The 24,506-nt window shown below is 39.9% G+C and overlaps 1 protein-coding gene across 1 annotated transcript in view; it reads right to left on the bottom strand.

The window, feature by feature from the left end:
• LOC118320854 (multiple epidermal growth factor-like domains protein 11) overlaps positions 1-24,506 on the bottom strand; it is a gene marked incomplete in the record, with an annotated part of 94,827 nt that overhangs the window by 45,819 nt on the left and 24,502 nt on the right. Inside the window, 2 exon segments of the mRNA XM_035651977.1 lie at positions 402-522; positions 1,472-1,718. Coding sequence (XP_035507870.1) covers positions 402-522; positions 1,472-1,718 — 368 coding nt within the window.

Genomic DNA, 24,506 nt, shown 5'->3' with positions numbered 1-24,506 from the left:
GGGCCGCAGGTCGGATTCGAACCCTGGGCCGCTGCAGCAAGGACTCAGCCATAGTACATGGGTCACCAGCTCTACCCACTGAGCTATCCGGGTGCCCCATAATTTTTAATAATTTAATTAAAAAATAGTAGTAGTAGTAAACTGCTTCTACCTGGAGAGTTTCCTATGTGTGAGCTTTGAAGTAAATATTAGCGTCCCTTGATGATACAAAATGTCATTCAGGATGCTTTCACAGCCTCCTGCCGTGGATTAAACTTTGGGAACTAAAAACTGTAAAATGAAATATCTGTACTAAATATTCCGTCTCAGCTCCAAACACAAACATGTTGCTCTCAGCTTTAATAGCTCCCTGTTAGCTGAGCTCTGGTAAACATGCACATGAGTTGGTGTTGCAGTCGTACCACCCAGCCGGCGGGACAGGAGCACTGTCCGGTCACGTGATGGCAGGTTCCTCCGTTCTGACAGGGACAGCGTTGTTCACACAGGGAGCCGTGTTTACCTGGAGGACAAGGCTCCTCGCAGCTGGAGGAGAAAGACAGAAGACACAGGTGAGTGAAGCATCTAATCGCTGATAAACTCTATTATTACATTTGTAATCTATTACTGTAACTAATTGAGTAATCACATTACTAAGTTCATTACAACATATTTGAAACTTCAAATCACATTTTTTGAGGCTTTAACATGCTCGAAAACTCATGAAACTTTTGGTGGTAGCAAAAATGGAAATATTTTATTGGTCCCGTACTAAATGCCTTAGACACGCATGTACGACCGACGTTGGTACGCATGTGTATCATGATAAGACAAACAAAAAAGCCTCTTGGACCCATACCCGGAACCAAACAGGAAGCCATTTTCAATTTAGTGGCCATTTACTGCGATTTTTCGCTTTGTATTCAAACTCCTCCGAGGGAGTTGATCGGATCGACTTCAAATTTGGTCTGAGCAATCTGAAGACATTAACAATTAAAAGCTGTGCTATTAATGACTGTACTTTGAACAGCATGGCCTTGGCGTGGCGTCGGGTTTTGACGTTTTACCATGAAACAGGAAGTTGTCGTAACTTCTCCACCAAACTTCAGATGTTTGATAAAAGTCCCGCCCTGAACACGTCGACAAGCTAATATATAGTCAGTAAGCCTTGTGTGGTGATTATGATCTGATCCACACATGATACACTGGCACATGACGCGCACATTTTAAAAAACACATCCTTCCGATTCATGTAATGAAACCTACTAATGTAAAATGTATGTTATAATTGTCATTTAGATTTAGGTCTACCTTAATAATGTATCACAGAGATGAGTCATTACATTAAGCAGCTGTAGCATATTACTGTTTGTCTTAAAAATTCAACTACTCTATTTTTAATTTTGTAAAATCTCTCACTCAAAAGTCAGAGAACTGTTCACAAGTGCAGACATAAATCAGATTCAGCAGCATAAACAAGCAGAAAGCTACTCACAAGGCTCCAGTGTATCCGGGCGCACACAGGCACTCGCCGGTCTGATGGTGGCAGGTGGCGCCGTTGAGGCACTGGCACTCCTGCAGGCAGTCTTTGCCGTAGAAGCCGGCGTCGCAGGGCTCCTCGCAGCGCCAGCCCTGGTAGCCGTCGGTGCAGACGCAGGCTCCGGTTATCGGGTTGCATTTGGCCCCGTTCCGGCACTGACAGCGGTTACTGCAGTGGGGCCCCCAGAAGTCACTCTCACAGCCTGGACAGAGACGAGGGGATGAGTGTGTAATCATTGATATCTGCATGAGTCATGAGGTGTGAGAGTGCAGAGGGTTTAAGTTCATCTGAAAATGAAGTAATCGGATTTAATAAACTTCTCAGAATTACAGAAGGTCTAAAAGCCGACCTGGGAGAATAGCAGTTCTAGCTGAAAGTGAGAATAAGATTTAGAGGTCTGCAACACGCCGAGTTAATTCGGGCCAGGCTTGGGTCATTTTTTTAATTTACAGACCGGGCTCAGGTCGGACTCGGGCTCATTTAACTTCTCTCCTTTTTATTGTCCCCATCGTTGTGTGTTGTGGTGGGTGTTTTGTTTTGTGTGTGTGTGTGTGTGTGTGTGTGTGTGTGTGTGTGTGTGTGTTTGCAGACCAGAGGTTTTAATCCGGTGTTTGTCTCGGGGGGGTCAGGCTGAAAAAAAAACTGCAGACTTTGTCGGCTTCCGGGGTCAGGCTGAAAAACTGCAGACTTTGTCGGCTCAGGACTGGAAGTTTTGGCCGGTGCAGAGCTCAAATAGGATTTATCAAGCAACTCACCCCTACTTACAACGGCCAATCAGAAACCAGGATTCACCCTTCAGCTTCCATATTGTTCAATCAATTCTTCCAATTTCAGTCAGAAATGTCATTCTGAAAATGTGATTTTAATTTTTTCCTCTTAATATCTCCAGTGGCAATCATGAAACAATTTATTTATAATATGTAATTAAGGATTGTTAAATAAAGGATTAAATAATAGAACATTGGTTGAAACTGAAACAAAAAGAGGTAGAAATTCTGCTGCTGGTGGACATCAGAGAAATCAGATTTAGCAGCACATTAACAATGAATATTCATGGACAGTTATTGCAAACAAAATTAAAACCGAAATGTTCTAATTAAAGTCAAATAGTAGGCTAAATCTATGCTATTTTAAATGACACTTGTTGCTTAAACTGTAAAAAAGATCTGTAAGTTTAAGGTTTTTTTCCCGTATATCCTACACATTTTTCCTGTATTTTTTAAATAAATAGAAATATTAATAAGATTACAAAAATAGCCTGTGAATTTACAGCTCAGGAGGCGACTGGTGTTCCTGTGGGTGCTCTCTGCGGTCAGTGCAATTTTCTGCCATTTTCGTTACTCCCCACAGATGAGGCCATTCAGAACAGATCAGGCAAAATGGGCCGAAAACTTCTTAATTTCACCGTAGGGATCCTTTCCATAATGCTGTCAGACACTTATAATAACAATCTGAGCCAGTCAGTGGCAGAAACAACTACTTTAATGGAAGTATTTTGACGATGTGAAGCTCGTTTTAAGGTCCAGGTTAAAAAATACAGAAGTTACCCTTTAATAGTGACTGAATGAATCAAATTTGTATTATTGTGTGATGCATATAGTAAGTGTATGTGCCGAGCCTGTATGGGCGTTCCAGACATCATAAATTCAGTGTAACATTTTGTACAAGAGAGAAAAATCTGCAAAAGTCAGTCCAATTCATAAATCATTGTCAGAGTAATTAATTATTGGAAAAATCTGAATAAAAACTAATTAAATAATCTATCTTGCCTACTTTTCCTGGCTTCTGAAACAAAGTTAAACACATTGAAACTAAACCTTTCCAGCTGATTCTCATTTGTACACCAGAATATTTCAGGGTTTTCGTTGAGATATTTCATTTTAACAGATTAGACAACAGACAGTACAGTATACAGCAGGTCCCAGTGTTCATTACTGGCTGAAATAAATTCATTCTACAGCAGTTTAACCTACACCAAGGCACCTTGAACGCTTCCCAGAGGGGAGCAGATGTGATAACTCTGCATACTGTCAGCCCGAAATGTCAGCGAGAGGCGACAGGCTGAAAAATTCTGATCCAAAGTTCCCATAAAGCCATAAAACGTCAATCAGTAAACTCCATACAGCACACCGATGTCTGCCAACCCAGCTGCTCTCTGATCTCTTCATACCAAGAGATACCTAAGTGCAGGGAACTTTATTTACATGTGACTTTAAAAGAAGAAACCTTTGTACACCGACACACAAAAACAGGGTTAGGAGGTAATCTGATTTAATCCACAGTCTTGGTGCAGCTGCAGCAAAAATCGTGTCACTGACGTTGCTTTACTGGAGGAAAAAAATGCACCAAACTACACGTTAGTCTCTATTTAAAAAATATAATTACTCCCCAAGAAAGGTATTTACTCTATTTCTTGCATACAGCAACAATTCTATTCATATTTCTAACAAGAATCTTGAATTTCCCAGCAGTACTTTGTTTAAAGTTTAAATAAACAAGTCATAATGCACTCTTAACTAAATGCAATACCTTTTTAACAAATTATATATTAAAGAGTCGATATTATGCTCCAAAGCGAGGCTACTAGAGCAGGTTTACATGCTGTAAAGACCCATATTAGGAGGATCTATTGTCAGAAATTGAATATAATATTCATAGGTATGTTTTAATTAGTGTTTAATCACCTGAAAGTAAGAATCATTATGTTTTTGTTTCCTCTGAATGAGCTGTTTTTATCCACAGAGGTCCTGTTCTACACCATGAGTCCACCATGTTCCTACAGTAGCCCTGAACGGACAAACCAAACACCTGCTCTAGATTGAAAGCTTGCGTATTTCACAGCCACTGTAGTTTCTCTCTAGTTTCAATTAGTCCCTTCTTGATGCCAGTAAAGTGTTTGTGTCTGATTCTTTAGGAAAACTGAAAGGTTTATAGCTGTATAGTATGGAAGCCTATAGGGGACTTTATTCAAATGATAAAAAAGCAATTATTCAAAATGCATTTTTATTTTTCACATACTTTATGTCTGACACTGTGACCATATTAAAATGAAAATGGAAAAGCTATTTTTTAAAGTTGTACCCAGCTGTGCAGTGGACTATATTCAAATGTTAATTCAAATTTAAACATGAAAATGTTATATAAACAATGTAATCAGATTTTCCATTTATGCCAGCAATATTAAGTTGAAATGAAAACGAAATTGCAATTTTCTTTAACCAACGCGACAAAACCATGAAGAAATAATGTTACGTTAGCTACTAAAGAAGGTGTAATGTACAGCATCAGAAAAATATAAAATATATTATATATATATAAAAAAATAGTTTTTTGAACATTAAGGGTCCAGTGTGCAGGATTCAGTAGCATCTAGAGTGTTTAGCAGAAACTATGATGGCTGTGAGACTTGAAGAAGAGGACCCGCTTCCTCTAGAGATAAAAACAGCTCATTCTGAGGTAACAAAAACACAACGATTCTTATTTTCGGGTAATATTTTATTCCATTTTCTGACAATAGATGTCACACACTGGACCTCTAAAGCATGTAAACCTATTTATAATATGGCCTCTTTAGTGTATAATGTATTATTGAAGATTTCATTATGACTTGTTTAGGACTCGAAACTCAAAGTTTAGGACTTGAGTTCAAAGACTTGTCTCTTACTTGTGACTATAACAATGACTTGGTCTGACCTCTGCTATTTGGAACAGCTATAGGAACACCGATGTGGTCGACAACACGCTGCACAAACTGGTTCATTCGGAGCAAACCAAGGCCTGGATGCACCTGACTGCAGCGGACTCTCAGGAGCGCATTAACGCTCTCATATTGCTCCACATTTATCCCGACGAGACACGATAACAGCTCAGAACCAAACACCCCAACCATCAGGCTGCAGTGGAAACACACAGCGTGATGGATGCAGGAAGCCGTGCAGTCTCCTCCACACAGTCCCATCAGGCTGAAACAGCAGAAAATTCAGCATTTAGCATTTTAATTCTCTAGGCCGCTGCATCCAGAGCATTGTGCTGAATAAAGTGGAACTACCACGGTACAATGGATAAAGGGTTGCTATTTGTCCTATATTCTAATGGCCCCTTGTTTACAAAAATGAACATATTACTGCTGGGAACTTTATTTTCAACCTTTTTAGTCTGCAGATTTTCAGTAAGAACATGTCTTATTCTCTTTATAATTCAAGTGTTTATGGTTAGTACTGAGGCCTCACAGCAAAAACATCCTGAGTTTGAACCTTGGATGTCCTTTCTGTGTGGAGTTTACAGGATCTCCCCATGTTAGTGTGAGTCTCTGCCGGGGTTCTCCGGTTTTCTCCTCCCACCACCGAGACCTGCGTGTTCGGATTTACACTTCCATCTTTTTCCTTTTCTATTACCGCAACCACAGGGGACACTGAAGCCATGAGCTCATCAAGATCCCCACCCTGAGTCTCCACCTTCGGGTTGCTAGCTGCTTTTGCCACATCATGACATATAATGGGCGTCAATTCATCCCAATGCAATGGACTCTCCCCATATACGACCCCCATCATCCTTCTGTACACGATCCCACCAGAATCCCATCGCCAATCCAAATAAACTGCTTGGTCTTTGTTAGTGAAATGTATTTAAAGACATAGACAGTATTAAACAGCCAGTATTACCACCTCTAGTTACATGCCATTCAAAAGACCCTTGACAAATGCTCATATCCACAATAACCAAAACATACACCCCCATAGCAACACCACCTGTTCATCACTGTGTCCCAGCAACGGCAGGAGCAAAAACGTGGTCCCATGACCTCTTAAAGTTCTCATTTTCATCATTAACTCTTGCTCACATGCATTCATACGATACAATTTCTAACATAGAGTCCATCCATGTTTTAATATCTGGAGAAGATGTGGTTTCCCATTATCCGAGGATGATTTTGGCCCCTGTTCTCCTTCCGTTTAAATACACTGATGAGTGGATTCGACTGATTCTCAGGATGTGTATCCAGAAAATATATCACAGGTCTGTAAGTGGATGAATTGCTGGTATAAATCAGAACCTGAAGACTTTAAATGAAAACAAGAACAAAAGACGGAACATTTTATTGTATATTGCATCATCTAAGATAGCATAAATCAAAGCACTATTATCTTTTTGATATATGCTCACAGGGTGAACTGCACTCTAAAGTACCCAGAGTCTGAGTGCCAAGAGCTCTGAATGAATGGCCTTAAGTTGCAAGGGAAAACCCTGGAGCTTAATGCAGAGACGGGAAAAGTTGTCCAGACTTCTCTCCCCAAACGTGGGTGGTAGTTTTACAGACGTTATAGTGTTAAATGTTTCATCAGTGCTGTGGTGGACAGAGCTATGAACAGACAAAGCATAAATCAGACTCACACTCCCTCCCTCTCAATCTTTCTCTAATTTACTTCTCTTCCCTTCCTTCTGTGTTCTACTCCTCTCTCAGTTCCTCCTGCCCTCTCTCCATTTCTCTCCTCCCTCAGCCTCTCTCTCAAAGAGGGGAGTTCTCTTTATTTCTCTTAACTAGTGAGCCAGCATAGTCAAATCCTTTATCCTCTCACAGCCTCAATTATTCAGCAGCAAAGAGTCCAAATCGAGTGACTAATGACTTTGATCAAGAGTAGCTCGCTGGCACTAAGCAGAACTTTCTGCACTAAATTAAGAGCTGCATAATATGCTTTGGCAAGGGCTAACTCTTGGTCTAGGTTTGTCTATGGTGTCGTTACTCTTTCCCAATAATAAAATCAAGAGGTTTGGCTCTTTTCTCTCTCGTGTAAGAGAACCACACCTAGATTACATTCTCAACACAGCTCTTTATTTCTCTTGAATTCAGCCCAACAGCCTTCCAAAGGTTGGTCATAAGAAAATGAGTTCTTCATCAAAAGAATACGAAGCCAGAGCAATAGAGAGAATTAGCATAGCTTAGCATAAACATAAACCTTACCGGGGCACGGCCGCGGTGCGTTCTGGCTCCAACAATAGATGAGAGAAGCCCATCTGGGTACTTTGGCCTTGCGTCAAGCTCCCGCCCCCTTTTGGGTGAAAGCAGTCCCTCTCGTCTGACTGACGGTAAATGTAAATTCGAAGGTCTTTGCAAATTTAGTTCCATAAAACAAGAACTCTGAATTGCTTTTTAGCTATTAGGAGCCATAATCGTTTGGTCAACAATCGGCGTCGTAGAAATAAAGAAACGAGTTGCTGTGTGGACGGACCTGACATACAACTAACTTATTGAATCTCAAGGCCTGACATGATATAATTTGTTTATTAATGAGCTTTAGAGATGCTCGGAGGTGGTTAACTTTGGACAGTGAGGCCAGCTGTATCAACCTGTTTTCAGTCTTTATGCTAAACTAAGCTAATCGTCTCCAGGCTCTAGCTTTATACTTAACTGATATAAGATTGAAATTAATCGCCATAAGAGTATCACATCACTGTACGTGTATTTCCCAAAATGTTAAACTATACCTTCATAAACCCACAAACAGAAACAACTGAACAAACTAAAGAAAATTAGAAGTTAATTTGCTTACGCCGCTCCCTCTCCTCATTCAGTCTCTCGCTCGCTGAACCACTGCTCCTCTCGCTCACTAGTTGCCCCGGGAGGAGGGGCCGGCTTTGTATTGTGTGTTTACAAACAGAAATATATAAATCCTACTCTGTATGCCTTTAAGATATAATTATGTAACTGTATTAATACAGACACAGGTATAGATTTTAGGGTAGGGCACCAATAAAAACATGAACGTAGCAGGAACACAACTCAATAACACCTCTGGTAAATTAGTGGTGGCAGGATGTAACCTGAAAAGCTGTGGTCTGCCATAAAACAAAAAGTCTCAAAAAGTCTCCAAACCAAGGAAGTTGTGAGTTGTGACTTTGACATTTAGCCCCATTTTTGCAGAAATATAGCTAAATGTCAAATCACTTTATGGCCTGTACATGTGGAGGGAGACAGACGGAGGGAGTCAGACAGACACATTCCCGCTCAGTTCTGAGGTTACACATAATGTCTCCCAAGAAACATGCCGTGTGTTTTGACCTTCCTCCTCTGGCACCGGTTGGTATGTGCAGGTAACTGGTCTGAGCTCTCTTAACTGTTTACATGCACAGGAACCAGGTTACTAGAAAGAATCAGGCAACATGCTTACTACTTACTTATTTACCTTTATTTTGGAAACATGGACAACTTATTTTAAGTGAATTGTATCTGTAGTAATAATCAAAAGTTAAGTTGTGGAAACTGACCTTTTTAACTTAAAGAGCCTATTTTATGTCAGGTTTAATACATGGATGCACCGATGATCTTTCTCTTTATAGCACCACCCTGCTGTCTGTAGTCCTCGTCCTGCACATGTTCACATGTACAAATCCCCATTAGAAACTTGTATCTGCGGCCAACTCACACTGCCTGAGCCTGAGAGTCACTAACAAACCAGATCCATAAGGAGCTTTGCCTTTGAAAAAAGTTTGCTTTTTAGATGCAAAGCAGCTGCCACACTGGGGTTCATCACTTGGCTGTTGTATCTGAAATCTTAAAGTGCATTCACACCACTTGGAGCCAAAAGCACCCTCATGATTCTCAATATGAATACACAACATGTAATGCTGCTGTGTGTCTTTGTAGTAGGTGCAACCCATTTATTTAAAATATTCAAGAGGAACTGCTGCTGTAATACTGTTACATTGGCAGGTCTTTATACATTTAGCATAATAAGGTTATAGCAATAACCACATTATATAGCCATCTCTAGCAGAGAAACTACCTTTTCCAACAAAATTCTAATCTGAAGTATGTGATATGATTAAGCACCGGTCCTATTTTACCATTGTTTTGTATTGTATTATGTTATATTATAAAGGCCTCTGAAGTGCTTTAGGTAATGTCTACACACACGCTGTGTACGGCTGATTGATGTCGTCATTAAATCGTCTGCTGCACCTACTTTAAATGCTGTTCTCTCTTGTCTCTCCAGCCATTCGTAAAGGAGGAACCTTAAGGGTTTCACTGTACCGCTTTTTTATGACACAGGCAAAAGTTATGCAAATGTAATAATCATTCATTAGTCATTATCAGGTGGAAGTCCGTTGGTTGAGTTGTTTTCGCTTTCATAAAAATGCTATGTGGCCTAAACAAAAAACAATTCAATATGAATTTCTGGGCTGTAATCACTTAAGCGTGCAGAGATCTGTTTTCCTAAATTTTTACTTATCCAGCAAATGAGTGAGGGTGTGGTCCATAGCAGCATCCTGCTTCACAAACATACATACAGGCACTGGTGGACTTGGGAAAACCTATGTTCGCAGCAAAAGTGCCGTCCAGGGTGCCTTTCCAGTGGAGAAAATGTAATATAATGCCCTTTAAGGTGCCCTTCCAGCAGACAAAACACAATGAAGTGACCTCCAGGGTGTCCTTGCAATGGACAAAACATGGTAGTAAGACGTTCAGGGTGCCCTTCCAGAGGAGAAATTATGATGACTAAGCTGTTTAATTATAAATGCATCACAACCTTCTGTGTGTTTGTGCCCTTTTTATTTTTTCCATCCCTAGCCCTCAAACAGCGTGAGTCCGCCGAGTGCAGCCAGTACTATGTTGTACACATACAATCCTCTGTGTCTGAGCTTCCACACTGGAGCACGGGTTGGATGAACGCCTTGCTGTCAGGTTCCTCAGTAGTTTCTCCTCGGGGAAAGGCAGCTTTTCTCAGACTTGTTCCGCTCAAACATCCAGGCAAACTTTTCAAACTTCTCGGACAAACACAAAGACCTAATCTGCTGTTTCTAACCAGAACGAGAAAATACAAAACCTCTCCAGCATTAAATTAATGTTGAAAACATCTTTTTCCACTCATGCCCACTGACATCTGCATGATGAGTGTTTTCCATTAATCAAACGTGCTTATGTTCACCAGTCAATACAGTCGCAGGGTGGGCCACAAGGTTATAGTGATTAACTGTGTGAAATTGAATAAAAAACAAAGCTCTGCATTCAGAAGTGTCCATTCACAAGAGGAGAAAAAAACATCTGCCATTGAATTAGCTGCTTTTGTGCAACTCTTGACTGTGCTTTATTTTCCTGCTGATTGAATCAGAATTAAATTGGTGGAAAAGTAAAAACACAATACTCAGAAGAGAACATTGATTGTTGACTTTTAAAGGCCCACTAGAGGGCATTTTACACAAAAAGTTTGGGTGTTTATTTGTTTATTTGGAGGAATCAAAGTAATTCTGAGTCACACAGACATGGTCTCCTTGCTGGATAACAGAGTATAAACAGAGATCACTTTCATTTTCGATGAACGACGTAGACCGAGGCTGCAAAACACGGAACTATTCATCTTACAAAATGAGATTTAGGTGACAATCTTCGTCACATCAGCGGCAATATGATGAGAAAACAGTTTCCCCATAAAGAGGATGCATGCGGCCCAGTGAGAGTGTGATCAACGAGCAGCCTGATCATACAGGAACGATGGGGGAATACCCTGCCAATAAGTGAGGTGGAGGGATAGTGCTGAGTGGACGAAAAACACAGCAGCACTCCGATTGCCACTGGGCCATCTGTTGATCTATGGGGCAGCAGCCACACTCATTTGTCTTGGTTCTGCCCTGCTGATCACAATCCCGGTCTGTGGGGGCCAGACTCTAAAATACAGTGTGGTTTTATTAGAGTTTATTGGTGTCCACCTGGACAAATTAGGGGCATGCACAGGGAGAGGATACGGAAAACAGAGGGGGGCACGGATGCAAAAGTCTAGCTTACAAGCAAATATACATGGACATGCCTGTGGAGGCAGTGATCTGTCTGAGGGGCAGGAGGGAAATAATAAAGGTGACCAACTGCATGCGTTGGGAGACCAGCACGCACAAGTCGTGGTGCATTTATTTATGGAAACGTACGCACACTTCAATGCAATATATCAGTTTTATTTATCAAGCTTCCGGTCTATCTCCACTCCCACTAGGGGTCACCATAACTAAACAGTGAGTCGCGAGGCCTTCTTGAATTTAAGGGATTTACGAAAACATATTACTTTACTTAATATATAGTTAAAAAAAACTAAATGAAATTGTTATTTTTAATGTTTAGATTATTGTTTGAGATATAAACTTAAAATACCCAAACACAAACTTTTTATAATAATAACAATAATGATAACAATAATTAGAAAAATACATTATACAGAAAATAAATTGCTGATGCTCTGATCAGGAAATAATCTGCTCAGAATTCATCCAAATCTCGTTTTCCACAAACCTTCTGCAGTTATTGTGTTCATTGTTTGGGTTCATTGTTCAGTTTATCAGCTGTCCTCTACTCTTTTTGTTATGCACTGAATATGATATGAAATATTCAAACAATATGTCAATTAGTAAGTTTACTCAGTGATAGAAAAAGGGTCCCTTAAGGGAAAAAGTTGGGAACTGCTGCTCTATCTGATCTTTATCAGAGCTTAAAAAATACAACAATGGACAGGCAGGAGCAAATAACCAGTCCTAATCATTGGCAGTGTGCAAAACACCTGTGTTCACACTGGTGGCACAAGCACCACCTCTTGGGAAATGTAGTTTTCAAGTACTGTGAGGCATACAAATAAAAGCTGTACTTAAATATAGGAAAAACAGGAAGCAGGAATCAGACCAGAGCCGTCAGAAATCAGAAATCCCCGAATCTATCGAGACCACAAACATCTCAGAGCACCATTAGAACCAAGAGCTATGTAGGGCCATCATGAACCTTAGACTCTACACACATAAGAAATATACAGATCAAAATATCATGGATTACAGCATAACAGTACGCTATACACTCGTAAGAGGAGATATTTAAATATTTATTAATATTAAAACTGTTTTATTGCCACTCTGATTTCAAGTATAACTACTACACGTCTGTAATAAAAACACACAGGGAACTATTAACTATTCAACCATTTATGGGCAGGTACAGGTCAAAGGGAAGCCTAGAGGACATCACATCACGTTTCCTCCACCGGAAGGGCTTTTTCAATATTTATCCAAGACTGTGATCTTTGTGTCTGAAGCAGGAAAAGCAAATTAATCACTGAGTGAATGTTCTGCAAATACGTCCATTTTAAAAATGTCCTTATTATACTGATAAAAAATGTAATCTCATTTAAACATAATTCTCCAGCCATGTCATTATCAGGGGCCGTCAAGAATGACAACAACAGCACAGTGACTGCCCTGCATCATTATCCAATCATTTTGCTGCTTTCTTTTTTAAATATGATTCTCTCTGCCTTCAGTTCCCATCATTGCTCAGTACACAGATTCATCAGCGGCCACCACCAGTGTCTGGACTCCCTGTTGAGTCTAAAGACTTTCTGTCAAGACTTAATTATCACATCAAAATAAACAAAATTATCTTTACTTCACTTACTTTCTCCTCCTGATTGAAATTGTATCTTTAATTAATTATTATCAAATAAAAACGCTGCCGTCACATTTTTATAAAAAAAAGAAATCCAGGAAGTCTTACTTAATAATAAGTGGTCAACCACAGTATGCTCAAGAAATACATTAATAGATTATTGTTTCTACAGCGTGTCTCTACCTTCTAAGATGATCTGATACGTTTGTAGATACAGAATTACATGTCATTGTGGTCATTGTTGCTTTTCCAACAGACACAGACAAAAAAGTCTTTCTGCCCTGATTACCTTAGATTACTTGCCCAGTTGGAGCGAAGTTGTGCTAGCTATATTAGCATCCACAGACTGCCTGCACAGGTGTCACCATGCTGTCTCACCAGGTGAGTATAAAGCTCTGCAGTGCTACCACTGGACTTAATCACTGTCCAACCTACAAATGGACAGACTTTTATCTACCTTTACTTCCTTCTTATCGAATCCAAATCTCTTCCAAACTTTAAAATTTTAGATTTGATGGCACACTGTAAATCATGACAGCGTCGTTGGTGGGCCACACTGTGCTAACGTTCCTCTCGTCGCTCTTGAGGCCCTGGTGTCGAATTTTACCTTTCAGGAGAGTGGAGAAGCTGTTAGCAGCAAAGCTTCAGGCAACAGATTCATAACTTTAGAACTGGACCATCAATCGGTTCATGGTACATTTAGATCCATCCAGGGGGTCCGCGCACTGATGTAGTCACATCTTTAACGTTAAAACTGATTTACGACTTGTATCGCTAAATCTTTACAGCCCTAATTATTTTGCTTGTTTTTTTATTTTACATGATTGTCTGCACCACTTAATAACTTTGGGGGTTTTGCGGCCAGTTTCTCTTACATGCTTAGAATTAGAGGGTGAGGTGCAGGGGCTATAATCTGTAACACCGATGCCACCAAATCCTATACACTGGACCTTTAAACAACAGAGCGGCAATTTCTAGGAAATGTAATGTCAGCAACTTCTGCTGTACTACAGGAAGATAAACCAGGGCAATCCTAAACTACTGATCTATAATGCATTAATGTATGATTGACTAACAATTAATAAAGCCATTATTTACACATTTTCAAAAAGAAAGTGACATCTTATTACTTATAAGTGTTAAGTTTATACTATTTATAGTATAAGAAAAAAAACCCATTTACACAAACGTACAATTCCCCAGGACACACACATAGATACACACATAAGAACTGTACATGCAGTTAAACTATAATATCAAGCATGTAGAGCTTCACGAGTAACTGCAGACAGAGAAAAGGCTTCTCTGAACTGAGAGTCACTAAATGGTTTGTTGCAGGGATACATGAATGATTATAAAGTCGTTCTGTATCTGTCATCGAGCTTGCCTACAAGATTTCACCCTGTCAAGATGCCGCCGATCGATGCTGCTGTCAGCTAATGAATGCCTTCTCAGCTACACTCAACAACGGTCTGCTGGGCAAAAGCCAATGAACTATCCAGTCAGTACACACACACACACACACACACACACACACCCTGCCTACAGCTTAATTCATTCATTTTTAATTCAATGGCATCTTTGTCAAAAACCTATGGAACAGGGAAAGAGACAAGAATCTGTGAAATACTTGTTTTTCATGACTTTGATGACACTCCTTTGGTATTACGCATTCACTGCAGGCACTGGCTAAATATAATCTATTATTAAATATTACTACTCCTATATTTATTCCAAACAAATTGCTATTATTGCTCACATAAACACAAAGACGATAACTTCCTACAGTCTGCAGCAGAAGACAGAGCGTTCCCCTCACAGCTAAACAGCAAGGTAAGGGCTTTAAAATAATCTATCGGTAGATTGGCGGGGTAACAAATGTGTTTTATTTATATGAAAAAATTTAAAATTATTACTCTAAAAGGTACCGCAAATCACACACAGACAGCTTTTTAACTGAAACGTCCCGCAGGCTCATTGAGAGGTCAACAACCGGGACGAGCTGAGCCTCTGAAGAGTATACAGTCCTGGGCCAGAAATACAGTACATTTATATTTCCAATAGCACCCGGGTATTGCCCAGCAATGCACCACTTTATTCAAGGACACACTGCTTGCATGAGTAAAACTATTTTCATCAGCACGCTGTCAGACAGCCACCGTGCGCTCCCTTGACAAATGAGTAAACAATACTTTTTAAAGAAGCAGCGGGGGTGGGTGCTTTTCTGTAGTAAGCCTCTTTCACCTCCAAAACAAAACTGATGAAAGTCGGCGATAACAGAACTCTGGATGTGTGTGCTGCTAACTGTGTGTGCAGTGCAGTTGAGTTTTTATACGCTGTCAGTGGATAACTATGTCAAGCAGAGCTGAGTTATAAGTAGACGTCTGACCCATATACAAACATGCCCGCTTGTGTTTAATTCGGAGACATTGATTTCCTATTTTCAATTAATAATTGTAATTAGCAGCAGCATAATTCAGGCTGTATGGGGCGCAGGTCGATGAGGGGGAGGGCTGCAATGGAGGACAGGCCAGATGGATGACACAGTTTACTGCTCGCAGGCCTGGAATAAAGTGTCGGTTTATTGTGACACCGACTGACTCAGTGACTCTGTGTTTGTCTGCATCTGTTTGTGCGTGTTGGTGATTGAGTTTTTACAGATTTTCCTTTTAATGAGGCCATTTTCATGTCCACATAATAAGCCAGGAAAGTCAACACTGCGTTAATCAATGCTAGAAACAGTCATTTTAAGACCTCTGGCGAAACATAACAGGCTCGCAGTAATTCTAAGAGTCTTTACTGACTGCTTTGCTTTGCACTTTTCTTATTGTTTTTTAAGACTAAATAATTGCCGTCATTAGCGGGCGTCAACAACTTTGCTGTGGAATGATGCATGAGATGTGGCAACCTTTCACTTGATCACTTAATGTTTTTTTTGTGTGTGTGTTGGACCCGTTCAGGCGTAGTCCAGCTTGCCTTCTTGTGTGGTAATTGCAATTTAATGATCTCCTTTTTATGCAAACTTGGGGCATAAATTTGAGTTCAGGTCTAATGGCTCTTGGCAGGTGGCTGTCCTCCCACCGACCTGCTGACAGATATAAAGAGGTGAGAGGTGTACATCAGGCAGCTGATGGCTCCATTTGGCTGTGGTCAGAGTTCAACCATCATCCTAGTCACCCACCGGACGTCGGCAAGGTGACTGTCTTTCCCGTCTGCATCCAACTGAGTGCAGACAGTTAAGAACAGTGCTGGGCAAGTTACTAGTAGGGCTGCACAATTAATGTAAATATTATCGAAATCGCAATATGTGAGATAATTGCAATAATCGCAAGAGCTGTAATGTTTTCATAAACTTAAAATGTGACAAATTTTGTTCTCCAGATTTCATACATAGTTACTTTGAAAAGTAACTTTTGCATTACTTTTAAATGTCTGATTCAATTCTCTTATTAATGCACACAGCTGTCAGCTATAGTATGTTAGTGTTAATTCTTCTAGCTATTAATACTCCTGACCACCAGAGGGCAGCAACGTTGGATTTAGTAAAAAAAGACCCACACGGATTTAGCTACACATTAACCAATTAGCAATAGTAGTTAATAAATAATTATATTTGATGAACAGAAAGCAAGCTCACGTTGCCTGAACTGTCTTGGTTCAAGGTCGGGGGACATTAGATCATAAACTGGAAAATCAATGGGCTAGTTCGGATGCGCTGCGTTTGTCTGCCGTCTTCGGTAGTTGTCCACTATTTTCAGGTAAGACAAAAGTAACAAAAATATATCCAAGTGATGCCTCTTGCATATAATAGAGAAGCTTTGTGATTCACTGATAACTCTGGAGTTATTAGTTAGTAGTCTGGTCTGTGCGCTGCTGTCTCCAGGGAATGGTCAGCCTGGAAGCCGGGTGGTTTGATGGTGGGTCCATGGAGTAATTAGAGAGTTGGAATTGCGCACACAGCTGCTTAGCTGCACATACTTAAAAGATTGAGACAATCGTTTTAAACTCCTTATCATAGACTTAAATATCACCAATTTGTTATATTAAATTTAGTTTGTAGGAAATAATGCCTCACAGCTGGCTACAGTCATGATTAGCATTTAGCTTAGAATGTAACATAAAATCACTTTCCACCTATTTCCAATTTGAGAATCTAACCACTTAAATTCTTTCTTTGCTGTTTTTTACATTCTGGATAAAGGTGGAAGTTCAATAACTGATATGTTTCACCTTGGCTTTCTTATATTATTACACATGCTTAGTTTCTTGCTATTTCCCCTTGCTGCTCCCTATTGTTATTTGCCCTGCAAGAGAGTTCCTCCATAAGGGATCAGTGAAGTATCATCTAATCCTAAACCAAGAGCATGCTCTGTGCCATCCTAGAGAGCAGACTGGCTTTAGGGGATCCTTCAGGAATCAACAGACCAACCTTCCCTCTCACATGGAGGTCACACCTCCCTCCTCTGCGCCACGAGCCCCTTTGAGAAAGGTCAAGATGGCTTGAAGTGCAAAATGACTGAGAGAGAAGTGGATGAGGAAATAAAGAGACTGGGGAGGCTGCGATTGTGCTCCTCTTCTCTGAGCAAATGTAAAGCGGACGAAGACAGTCGATGAATAATTCTTGGCAATTTTCAAAGTCAAAGCGAAGTCAGTCGTGTGGGGAGGAAAAGGATCTATTCTGCCGGTCACTGAAAGGCGGCATTGGACGATAAACAAGTTAGTTTGGAAATTAATCAGAGTGCCTAGAGAGAGAGGGAAATGTTGAGACTGAGGGAGAGGGAGGGCAGGCAGGAAAGTAGCGCCGATTGGGCAAGTCGTTATATTCCTTAATGGGTTGTCTGTCATGAGGTTTGGCCAGCGTGGGCTCACGTGGCATTAGAAGGAAAATGGGTAATCAAAAGGTTTCCGAGGTGAGGTGCCAGTCCATTTCCCCTCTCACTCTCAGACGCACAAGATTGATGGCGTGCAGACGGAAAAGAGAGCAACTCTCTGGATTTGATAGGAAAACAGCAGCCTGATATTTGTTTGCTGATGGCGTCTATATTCTACAAATCTGTTAACAGACAAACAAAAGAACAAAACTTTACACTCCAATACAACTAATGCAATGTTCAATATGTTTTAATCATCAGATACGCCTGCTGCTTATGCACTTAGTTTCTGGCATCTTATAAAGTTAAAAATCCTTGGTATTGCAGGCTAGTTTAGCCATTTTCTCCACAACCTTGAATACAAGGTAGAATCACCAGTACTTTCATTTTCACAAATTTTGAGGCAAAAGTGCATTAATTTTTTAAAGATTCTTTCACATTTTTATTATATATTCAAGGATGGATTTTTAGCAATGGCCATTCAATATACTTACATTCTGTAATTATCTCTAGATAGTATTTTTAATTCCGACGCGTTACTAAAATCATGCACACACACACACACACACAATGGATTCACAGGAAACAAATCCTAAAAAATTTTATCTCATGGAAAAAGCCTCAAAATGTACTGACAGCTCTCCACAGCCCCCATATGCGCTGTGTGTTGAGTTATTGCTACTGAAAATCAAATATTTTCTACTTCATCTTCATATTAAAAGTGGTCACCTGGCTATCATTGTGAAGCAGCCACAGGAAATGTGATGCATTTGTAATCGATGTTAGTACAGATGTGTCCACAAAATAAAACATGCTTATTTCCTGAGATAATTTCTCATTTTTGTTAGATGTTAGATGTCATGAAGATCTGCAGGCGACAGGCTCTCACTTATAACTAGCACAATTCCTGTTTTTATTTTTGCTTCACTTCTTGGGGCTTGAGTGCATGACAAATTCAGTTTGTGGTTTGTGATTGAAAAAAGCCAGATACTGATGGTGTTCTTTATTTAAACACCACAGCGATTAATCCATGTTCCATAGAGGAGTGGTTCCCAACCTGGGGGTCGGGACCCCCACTAATGATTGCCAAAGCTTCACATGGAGTCGTGGCCTTTTTTATTTTAATCTTATATCTATATCATGCCTATATCCTCTCAGCATTTTGTTCATTTCTGTGAAGAAATATAAATGAAATGTTTAGATATATTATTTAAGATCTAAACTTAAACCCAAGCTGTATTCACAGAGCCTTCGCTCTCAGCCTCGTCCTGCATTAGAAATGTAATAGAACAATGGGAGAAGAAAACAAAAAAGAAGTCTATTAAGTATATATATGACTTGAATATATCAGTATTGTATAAAAGGTTCATAAAAATAAACTAACCTCATCTCTGCTCAATATTCACAATAATCTCAAAATCATCTACATTGCTCATTTGACAGAAACTTCCTGCAGTTATTGTGTTCAATGTTTGGGTTCATTGTACATTTTATCAGTTGTTCGCTGCTGTTATTGTTAAACATTGAATATAATATGAAATATCCAAAAAATATGTCACTGAGTTTACTCAATGATAAAAAAAGTTGTCCCTTAAAGAAAAAGGTTGAGAACCACTGCCATAGAGCATGAGAGTCTGTCTCTGGCTGAATAGAAGAATCGGGGCGACAGTCTTTAGCCTTCATTTGTCATTTCACAGCATTTGCTTACATTTGCTTTTGACCCATCCTGTACACTAGGAGTGGGCTCAAGGACACTTCAACTTATCAAACTGCCAACCCTGAGGTGAGTGGATGACCTACTGAGCCACAGCTGTCTAACGTTAATGGGCCAAATATTTAGTTGGCTCAAATTTAGGGTGTTTGTGATGCTGAGAAAAATGTGACCCCAGAGTGCAATACTGAGTGTGGCCACTACACCAAAATCACCTCACAGCCCAGCGCTGTTCACTGGAGGCTGGAATGGAATGAGTTTTATGAATAAACTTGGCTTGCCTTACGAATACTGAATATGGACAGCCAAACCCTAACTAGAAATTAGGACTGGTCTTTGGTCCCATAAGGACAACTGGTCCCCACAAGGTCTGTGTTTATTCAGGTCCCCAGTAGATAACAAAAACACACCAATACTCACACACACATTTATCATCCTCGTTATCTTAAGCGCTTTAAATCAGTTATTGCAGTCCTGGGTCTTAACTTTCAGAGAGCTTTTTGTGTAACTTGCCCATTTTCTTTCTAACAATCTTCTCTGTACCTTTCTTGCTTTTTGTTTTAATTGTTTTGTTTTGTTCCCTTTGCCTTGGATGTTTAATTCTATAATTGTTTTACACTTTGATGTAATGTTTATTTATGTGGACCCCAGGAGGAGGAGTTGCTACCTTGACAGTGGCTAATGGGGATCCAAAATAAAATAAAACATAATTTGCCTTGAGTGGGTTACAATAGAAAGCCCATATCAAGAAACTCTTTGTTGAACACATGCTTACATTTTCCCTTTAAACCACTTGTGTTTTTTTTTCTTTTTCAGGAAAAAAAAGGTCTAATGAATCCATTTATCCCATCATTGGTGCTGACACACAGGTGTTGTGTTGTCCCCAGCTGCAGAGTCCATACAAAGCAGTTTATTTTAGTTCTCCTGCTTTGATTCTCAGCTTTGTGACAAGCCGCTGTTTTATGGTTTGCAAACAAATCACAATGTTAGAATAAATCATTAAATCTTTAGTCTTTTCACATTTAAGTGCTTTATGTACACGTAATGACAGTGAAGGGTTCACAACATAGTTTTCCAAACATTTAAAAACAAAGAATTTAGGGAAATTAATTTATAAAAATATGTATGCCCTATTTTACGCTTATAACTACAACCCATAAATCTACTTGGCCACTGACTAAAAGTACTTTGTTCATTTACTTTGATCTTATTTTGGTTTTACCCATCATTTTATTTTAAAGTTAAAGCAAAAAGCAGTGTTATGTCATATCAAAGTTTTCATAATTATGAGTTTCCAACTCAAGCAGCAATCGCTTCAACATCCAGGTTAACTCTAATAAAACCGAAGAGCCTGAAAACAAAACAAACATGAACGCCTCACTTCAACCAGAGTCCATCGTTAAATGTAATTAAACCCATTATCAATGTTGTAAATATTTCTAAAAATCACACAACTGGCTCTGAAGTCGTTAACATGGATGAGTGGTCACTTGAAACTATGACAGTGTAGATACCCCTCAGCAATAATAGGTATATAATGTCCGGTTAGACTTTCAAAACAAAGCTTCAAAAATAAAGATTGTGGTCTGGCTTAAAAATGTGTTGTGTAACATAAATATATAAAGACAGTCCCTCCAGGAAGTTGTGATGTTGATGATCACAATAATTAATGCAAATTCAACCAATGCTTTTAAATCACTTTTCTGCATATTTGACCAATCATTGTAGAATTACCACAAGTTTCACCAATCATAGCAGTCCACCGGACAAAACGTTGGGCCATCATCACCAAATTACTAGCTATTTTATTCTCACTGGAACAAGTTGCCTATGATTTTTGATTAATTATACCAAAGAAATTTACCAAAAACATTTTTACAATTTTCACTTTCTCCTACAATCTCATTGCAAAATGCCCTAAAAACATTGCAATATTTGATAAAAAGCTGCCATGAAATCAGGCATTTTAGGCCGTTACAATCCCAAAAACAGCCTAGAAAGACTGAAAAGAAGTTAATGTTGACTTTTGGTGTCACACAAGACATAAACAAGGATAGAGTCCTGTCTTTGCTTGACCCATCCATCCACCCCAACCTACTCCAACGGCACATTAAAACATTTCACACGTCCACAAATGATGCTCAAGGGGGAGCTACATTGTTGTAGTTCGATGTGTAGGGCCACTGACGAAGCAGCCATCATTAATGGGAGTAAGTGAGTAAGTAATTCAGAGTTACCACTGAGTTGGTAGCAAAGTTTATTTGGTTATTTTTCTCCCTTAATGTGTTATCATGTCGATCTTCTGTTTGTTATTTAGTTTCCTTTAGTTAGTTGCAGAACAGTTTATTGTGTTTTGCATTCAATATTGTTTTGTTGACCTCTTTCAGTGGCCCATTTAGTTAAAGTGCCTGGCTCTAATCGATTTATAATAATAATAATAATGTCTTAAATGACAATGTGAAAGGTGTCTCCGGTAGTGGTGAACCTGCAGAGGATTATCAGCTGTGTCTGCAGCTCCCCTCGGCTTTACGGAGCTTTATAGTGACTTCTCGTTGTTTATCTGTCTGGCCCCCAACTTTACTGTTTTTGGTTCGCTCTCACTGCTCTCATTGATTCAGTTTTGGCCCCAGCAGGTAGCTTTTTCTAGCAGAGAAAGCTTTATAAACCCACTGCACACTCCCTGCTCTGCAGCAAACGACAGACAGACACAGTTAGAGATTAGCTGGTGAAAAATAGTGGAGCATTTAGCAGTAAGATTTCCTCCAAACTCAGAGCTGAGTGAATGTTGGACTTCATCAGGTGGACTCAACACGACTCCAAATGAATGATCATGTTTCTCTGTATTGGCTGTTTTCTTCACCATATCAACTTAAAAGCTGATAATATGTGGATGTTGAGTTCATCACTTGTTTCCGCTGCCCCCAAGTGGCCAAAAACCTCATTGCTTTCTCTTTTTGTCTGGGGGAAATAAAACCCACATTTTTTAAAATCCTGCATCCTCATGTCTACCTGCTCAGTCCCTTATACTCCTTCAAGAATTGTGTAACTGCACATCTTAGCAGTCTAGATTCGGTGAATTACTAGAAATATCGTGAGTGGGACTTAAAACCATTGAGAAGGTAGAAGAGAACAGCAGTCTCACTATAATAACTGTAAACATGCCCACTAGAAGCTGAAGAGCTGTTTTTAGACCAGACAGTTAAACAAACTGAAGTAAAAAAGCGCTACTTTTACACGTTTACATAAAAGCTGTAGAGCCTCAGTGACATTTATAAAGTAGTTTCATAAGAGATACTGGAGTCTTAACTGTGACATCAGACATAACGGTGATAAGATATGAATCGATTTGAATGCTGCTTTTATGAAAATCTAATAAGAGATTCACAGACAGAAAAGCAGAGAAGCCTTTCAAACTGTGTTTATAATGCTTCTGACATACAGTATGGTACCAGTGTCATCTAACCTTCTGCTGGAATGAGTTGCTTTGATATTAGAAAACATATCCTATCTTTTCTGGCAGCAGTAAATGTCTGTAAAATAGTATTATTAAACACACACACACACACACACACACACAAAATAACTCTCACTGACATTTGAACATTTTGCTTTTCACCGGACAGACTGTGGCTTTTTGATTGCGTTGCTTGCTGTAATTTAACAGACTGCAGGAAATGCTGAAGGATCATTTTTCTTACGAGAAGCAAGAGAAAGAAAAAAAAAACGCATGCTTCATAGCTTCCAGCTGAATCACAACTCCCCCATTGTAGGAGACGGACATCGCAGCACCAAACAGTGGAGTGCAGATAGCCAATCACCCCTCAGGGGTTGGGGTAAAATTTGATTAAAAAGTTTGTTGGTAAATTAATTTTGACCAAACACAAGGGGCATGCTGATGCGGCTGTAGCCGTTAATTGGACTTGGCAGTGGGGCCAAGTCCACTCGTCAGCGTTGTGTGTATGTGTGCTGCGTTCGTGTCGAGCAGGACAATCAGCGTCCCCCTGGACTGTGTGTATTATCACTGAGGACCTAAATGAAGTGCCAGGATAAACATCCAGGGGAGGTGCAGCCTTGGCGAACACACACAACTCTCTCTAATCTGAGTGAGGACAGAAGTGTGCAATACTGACTGCACAATAAATGCAAACACACACATAACAAGCTGACACACACCTCCCATATGCATTCCCTTGATCTCGATCACTAGGGTTCTCCATGCATTCTTTGTAATTATACATTTCTATGATCCTCTCCCTCCTCTCCGGCTCATATAGCGCTCCCTTGCCTCTCCACTGAAACTCGCAGCATCATTCCTGCAAAGCTGCACTTAATGACTTGCTGCACTCGGTCTGTTGGGTAATGAAAGATACACGTTGTCATAAAACGCCAGTCTTCTCCTGAATGGGGTTCAGAGCCAGACAAAGCTCAGAGGACGGACTGGCTAATGGCTACTGACCCCTGCAGTATCACCCCCTCCCCTCCTCTCCTCCAACACAGGCAACAGGTTTTAGCTGCCTAATGAACTGGATGCTAATGAAGAGCAGTGGGAGTTCAGAGTCTTCCTTTGCCAGGCAGAGCACAGGTGAGTTCAACGCGATGCTGAGCAACTGTGCTGCGGTGACGGACCAGCAGGCTCAGGATGCAGATGGACAGAGATCAAAACAAAGAAAGCATGAAGCAGAAACACGGCTTCTGGTCTAAAACTATATTTACTAATTATCTAGTAATTTATTCTAGTAGTCGATTAAATTTCTTGTTACATTTCTGTATTAAAATGTCTATAAACTCTAAACTCTAGTTGTGTACTTTACATACTGTACATTATCCCAAATGTTTCCAACAATGTTCAAGAAATCAGAAATCTTTCATTTTATCAGGTAATGGTTTGTTTCACCTGTTGCCTGTCAATTGCGTCATATCTCCTTTGCGCATTTGTTGTGGTTGTCTGCCAGAAGCTGTCATACATTGACTGTTTATCCAGTCTGAAGCCACATGTTT

Source organism: Morone saxatilis, unplaced genomic scaffold (genome assembly GCF_004916995.1).
Source record: "Morone saxatilis isolate NCDOM2014 unplaced genomic scaffold, NCSU_SB_2.0 Contig11, whole genome shotgun sequence".
Taxonomy (NCBI): domain Eukaryota; kingdom Metazoa; phylum Chordata; class Actinopteri; family Moronidae; genus Morone; species Morone saxatilis.
The sequence above is the reverse complement of the archived record's forward strand: the minus strand, read 5'-3'. Positions and strand labels throughout refer to the sequence as shown.